At 32.6% G+C, this 6233-nt stretch overlaps 1 protein-coding gene across 2 annotated transcripts; it reads left to right on the top strand.

The window, feature by feature from the left end:
* The first annotated feature begins 1543 nt into the window (after positions 1-1543).
* On the top strand, positions 1544-6111 carry LOC107495317 (protein WVD2-like 5). 2 transcript variants are annotated; one of them, XM_016116434.3, is made up of 10 exons: positions 1544-1860; positions 2581-2621; positions 2789-3056; positions 3144-3380; positions 3532-3572; positions 3678-3749; positions 3854-3947; positions 4054-4125; positions 4207-4317; positions 5130-6111. In XM_016116434.3, exons 3-10 carry the CDS (start codon positions 2802-2804, stop codon positions 5643-5645), a joined length of 1398 nt encoding a protein of 465 aa, XP_015971920.1. In that variant the 5' UTR covers positions 1544-1860; positions 2581-2621; positions 2789-2801; the 3' UTR covers positions 5646-6111. The 2 variants fall into 2 exon arrangements, with proteins under 2 accessions (XP_015971920.1, XP_015971921.1); XM_016116435.3 differs by lacking the exon at positions 2581-2621.
* The last annotated feature ends 122 nt before the right edge of the window (positions 6112-6233 follow it).

The following is a 6233-nucleotide window of genomic DNA, read 5'->3' as shown; positions in this document are numbered from 1 at the left end:
TTAAAAAAATAACATAATTATTAAAATTTTTAAAAATACAATTTAATCAATAAAAAAATAATTTATTAAAGAATATTTTATTAAGCAAAATTTAATAATAAAAAATAAAATTTTTGCTAATGAATATTTTTTTTTAAAAATATTTTTTTCTTAAAAAATGGATAAAGTTAACATTAGTTAACACAAAAAGTTTAAAATGAATTAAAAATGAGGTTTTTTAAAAGTTAGAAGGGAGGAAAATGTACATTTATAAAATAGAGGGGAGGGGAGTGTCATTTTAGCATCTCACAGGGGAGGGGAGTGGAATTTTCTCTTTTTTATAAGGTAGCATTTGAAAAAAAGATAGAAATTAAAAGATTGAGACGGAGAGAAATTGATAGATAAAAATTAAAATAAGTTTTATTATTATATTTAGTATAAAGTGAAAGATAAAAATTAAAATAAGAATAAAATTTTAATTTAATTTTCATAAAAAATAAAATTAGAATTAAAATTAATTAATTGAGATATGAATATTTTAAGTATAAAATATTATTAAAATTTTAATTTTTTGTGTTTTTACTTTTTAAAAATATTGAAATATTGAAATTAGCTTTTTGTATCTCTACTTTTTGAAAATACTAAAATATTAAAATTTTAAAAATAGAGTCAACAAATATGACATTAAAGTATCAAATTTTCAATCTCTATTTTAATCTCTTAATTTTTATCTCAATATCTCAAAACAAATAAATACCGTCTAAGTGACTCACATGCATGTGGATGAAGATAAAATTAAACAAAATATATTGCAAAATAAAAATATTTTTCCTATTTCTATCTATTTCATTTTCCAAAGAAGTTAATGTTCTAATATTGTACATTTGTACTTTATTTCCGCTGTAGTGTTTGTATTGTTTAAGGAAAAAAATCTCTAAAATTAAAGTCAAATAACGAATTTAATCAGTTTTTAGTTTTTTATTATCAGTATAACAAAAAATTATAAATACTAACTTTATTATAATTAAAAATAATAAATTTATCGATTGAAAAATAGTTTGATATTGATGCACATTTTGCAAAATCATCTTCTTATATATTTATTTAATTATATTTTTTTAATCATTAATATAAAAAATAATTATTTTTATTAATATTTATAAAATTATTTTGTATAGGCATCAAAATTAAATTTATATTTTTTCGTGATAATTATGCATAAGCATAATATGCTGGCGTAATTTTGATATCTGTGATGGCCAGTTGAAAATCACGTGGTACGTGGGTGGCACAGTAGTAGGAAGTTAAGTAACCGTGCCTGCTCATTTCCGTGGAAACCGTAAAGACATGTTTTCTTTTCCACCGTTAACTGCACTCTTCACTCTTCACTCTTCACTCTTCACTTCATGCCTCTCTCTCTTTCTTCTCTGACTTCACAGAAAAAAATAAATAAATAAATAAAAAATAAAGAAAGCGACTTCACTCGCTATTGGATTTGAAAACCGCTCCCCTCTCTCTCTCTTTCTCTCTCTCCCTCTCTCTCTCTTGCAATCTTTCTTCTTCACCTCTTTTTTTTTTCAATAATAATAAAAATAATTATACAATAAAAATACTATCAATATTAAAAAAAGAAATAAAAATAAATTAGATAAATCGACGAGCAACAACTACAGTTTCAGTGTTACGGATCTTGATGCTGTAATAGTAGTGTGTGTTTGTGGTGGATCTTCTGATCGTGATCCTCTGCTTCTTCTTCTTCTTCACCATTTCTCTAATTCTGCGTTTTTCTATCTCTTAGATCTCTCTCTCTCTCTACTATCAATCTATCAATGGTGTTCTCTATCCAATCTTTCATGGCATTTTGACTATCCTTTTTACCAGGTAAACCTATCTTGACTCCGTTGAATTTCACTCGCTTACTGTCAGAAACTGATCGAATGTTCTTTTTTCTTTTAATTTTGAAAACCGTCAACTTAAGTGAGTAGTATTTTTGTGCCGATTTGTTTTGTTATTATTATGACTAAGATTATGATTATGATGGTGATGATGACGATGACGAATATGCGGTCACAAAAATGGGGATTGGGGTTATTATTTGATTGATTATTTTGTTTTTTTGTTTGTTTGTGTATTTAGGCATTGGATTTATTTGCAGTTGTAGTCATCAATCGTGTATTGTTCATGTTTGGCTTAGTAGTAACAAGTGCCTTTTCTAATTGGTTGATGAAGCAAATGCAGCATAAGTGTGTCAATTTGGATGTTTCAATTTCAATTGTATCAGCACTTTCAATTATTTGAGGCCTGGTCTTGTTTCATCTATTCTAATAGGAATGAATTTTCACTCTTCCGAACTTTTCTTTGTGCATTAGGTAAACAAGAGAGCATTACTTATGAGACTATACAAACAAAATATTAGACATTATTGATGAATCTCCATCCCATGGAAATGAATTGTTTGTATATATTTTTCAGTGATAAATGATTTTGAATTTGTACGTTTCTCACTTGGGAAAAAATAAAAAATGCAACACTTTTGAATTATGATGACTGTGTTGCTTTATTCAATTTGACTGGTAAGTAACTTTTGAAACAACCTTACAGGTCTTCTATTTTATCATCTCAATCCTAGTTCCTTCGAGTGGGTAAGTGGACATTTCAGAGTATACCCTTTATTTAAATTTGCAATGTGGATAAGGAAAAGGAAGAACTTTTGTGAGAAAACAACACTGGCACTAGTGATGATAAATTTGTTTACTATAACATTCTTGTATCTCTAAGCGGCTATTCATTGTTTTTGTGAAAATTGTAGCTTTGTGCGAGTGATGGATCCAAATAACCTTTCACCTGATGATGGGGTAGAAAAGGTCCACCAAAATGGTGCTTTTGAGGAACCTGAAAAACAAGAGAATGGCATCGCTTTGAATGATGTAGACCACAGTGTCACCCAAAATACAGAAGCTGCATCTCCAACTGAAAATTCCAACCAGCATGATAGCATTACAACTGATGACTCATCTACGAGAGAAAATGAAGAATCTAATGACTACATGAGAGGAAATAATGTTACCAATTCAAAGGTGAGAACTGAGAAGTTTTTGTTTTACTGGAGTTGGTTTCATTAGTTAGCTATATTGTTCAGATCTCATGTGTGTGCTCAATTCTAGGAAGAGGAATCGAAAGCCAAAGACCAAACACAGCAATCAAAAGCACGGAAGGCTCCTGTGAAGAATAACAATACCAAAGCACCAAGTTCCAGAGGTGTACATTCTAGTTCGGTGAGAAGGGGAAAAGATGGAAAAGCTGAAGAGACCACATCTGCTGTTTCAAATGGTGCTTCAGCTCGTCCACGACAGCCTTCTAAAACCAGGTCATTTAATGATCGGCAGAATCAATCGTCCAAGGTAGACACTGGTTAAATTTGTTTGCTTTCCAAAATGTTTACTTGGGAACTCAGATAACCCATTCATGCTTTATATACCTTCTTTCTTTTTTCCTTTTCTATTCTGTCTATTTAAATGCATCACTGATGATTTTGTGTTTTGTTTATCTTAGCACTCTTCAAAATCCGAAGCAGCATCTTCTGAGATACCAACGTCCGTAATGTTTTCATTTATTTGTGAATGTTTCATCATATGAAACTTACATAGAATTGATTATTGTAATTAGCTGACTGGTGGACTATAATGTACTGGATACAGGGAGAATACAAAAACAAAATCAGTGAAAAAGGGACCCTCTGAGAAAGCTCGCGGAGAAACAGAATCTTCAGTGTATCCTTTTAAAAAGTGGGTTTACATATTATTGTTCCGCATAAGTGAAAAGAGGAATGTGATGCTGTGTTATCGTGGTTTATCTTTAATCTATTCTGAAATAGCGGTGCAGAAGATGACAAACCACGTAGGGTGGGGACACTTCCAAACTATGGATTCAGTTTCAAGTGTGGTGAGCGAGCTGAGAGAAGAAAAGAGGTAAATATATGTTAGCACTTACTTTGGATTTTTTTTTTTACTATTATTTTCCCAAATAAGGTTGTAGCCTTGTAGCTAATAAACAAACTGGCATTTTGGAGGGCAGTTTTACACCAAACTTGAGGAAAAGATTCATCAAAAGGAGGTGGAGAAGAGTAACATGCAAGCAAAATCCAAGGTGAGAATATTTGACATCTGACATTAAATCTAGATTGTGGAGTTTGCCATTTAATCATGCCAATCTTTAACTTCTTTGTAGGAGACTCAAGAAGCCGAGATTAAGATGCTTAGGAAGAGTCTAACATTTAAAGCAACTCCAATGCCAAGTTTCTACCAGGAGCCTCCTCCTCCTAAGGTGGAGCTCAAGAAGGTAATCTCTCTCCCTCTTGAATATGTATGGTCCTCTGCATGATTCTTGCTTCTGCAGTAGGCACTAAATAGTTGCAGAAGATTTTTTGTTCATCTGAAGCTATATTTTATGTATGTATTCTATATCTGTGCTGCTATGTGAATGAAAGGGTGCACGGAACCAAGCTATTTTGCCGATGGAAGCTTTCTTCCTACTGTATCCACTTCTAGACATCATTGTCTGTCACTTTGTTGTATAAGTTTCTCTGATGTTCTTAAGTATCCTGTGATCACAAAATGGTTGATAGGTGAAATAAAAAGTTAGCTATTTATGTCATATGTATGAGAGTTGAGATGCATACTTCTTATATTGATGTTCATTATGATGTCAATTTCATTTGGCAGATCTCAAAGCATTCTCAAAACTAAACTAGAATTACCAATTCAGATATTACTCTTCATATCAGTTAACTGCTTTCTTCAATATCCATGGGGAACCTCTAGATTTGGATCGTGATACAGTATGCTGTGACACTGCCATTCAATGAAATGATTCTGTTTTTAATAATTTTTGTTTAATATAGTGGGTGGCTGGGTCACACTTTAGGTTGATTTAGCTACATAATTAGATTTATTTCTAAAACTTTTATATGTTGGCAAAATGCATTCAAATTAAATCCTTGGGTGAATTATCTGATTGAGTTCAACTATATAATTTTAAATTCTTCTGGATCATTCATATTCTCTTTTATTCTTGTTGTGTAATGTTTTGTCTTATAAATCAGAATAATCAGAAAATTTAATATTATAATAATTTGGACATTACTGACGTAGATACCAACTACAAGAGCAAAATCCCCCAAGCTTGGTCGGAAAAAGGGCTCAATAAATCCAGACTCAGATGGAAATACTAGCAGCAGTTCTCAACAGGGTCGGTTAAGTCTGGACGAGAAGGCATCTCAGGGTAAATTGACTAAAGAAACTGTTCCAGTTGAGCAAAAGAAACCGCCAAGGAAATCTCTTCCTACTCGACTAGCTTCTGAAAGGATACGATCTTCCAATTCAACAGCTGCAACGACTAAATCTAAGGTGGTGAAGGGCGATAAGACCTTGCCTAGTGCAACAAAAAAAGATACCAACTCAACTAGTGCTACAGCCGGAGAGGAGAAAGTTAAGGTGGCTACAAAAAATGAAGAGAATACTACTTCAATCAGTGGGAACATTGAACCTCTACCTCCTAGGGCAGTCCCTTCCGACGATCCAGATGAAGCAGAACTTCAGGTAAATGGTGATACAGAAGTTGAAGAGAACCCTCAGCTCATGCAAAAACCGATCACAACTGAGCATTAAGCAGAACAGCATATTACATGAGAAATGGATAGATTCATCTGGTGAATATCATAAAAAGCATATAAACAAAGATTAATTGACAATGGAGGCTTGCAGATTTGCATTATGGTTTGTGTTGTCATTTTGTCCAAGCAGCACTTTTTTTTCTGTGTTTACTCTCTCAAGCTTGCTGGTTTGGTCCTTATGAAATTCTCCTTTCTTGCTTGCAGCAATGTATGTAGCTATTTTGTCAGGTTATAAATTGTAGTTGATCTTAATTTTGGGTATGCAGCACTTGTTCTGTTCAGTTGATATAGTTTGATGAAAACAAATTGAAGAAAAAGTTTGGCAGCTGATGATGGTACAAGTGAATTTTGTTCAGGGCTTGCTTTGTTAAAACAACTGACATTGTCAAAATGTACAAGATGTTTGTTTTTGTGGTCACCTCGTGCTAAATTATACGGATCAAATATCTCTATTGGCACTATTAGGTAAGACTAGATCGATTTTCATCTCTAATTGTTACCCTTAGTTACTTGGTGTGTTTGGCTAGAGGGTGAAGTGGGAGAAAGGAAAAAGAGGACCTGGAAAGGGGGGAGGGGGGGGGGT

This window comes from Arachis duranensis, chromosome 6, assembly GCF_000817695.3.
Source record: "Arachis duranensis cultivar V14167 chromosome 6, aradu.V14167.gnm2.J7QH, whole genome shotgun sequence".
In the NCBI taxonomy this organism is placed as follows: Eukaryota; Viridiplantae; Streptophyta; class Magnoliopsida; order Fabales; family Fabaceae; genus Arachis; species Arachis duranensis.
This window is presented reverse-complemented; position numbering and strand designations above follow the sequence as displayed.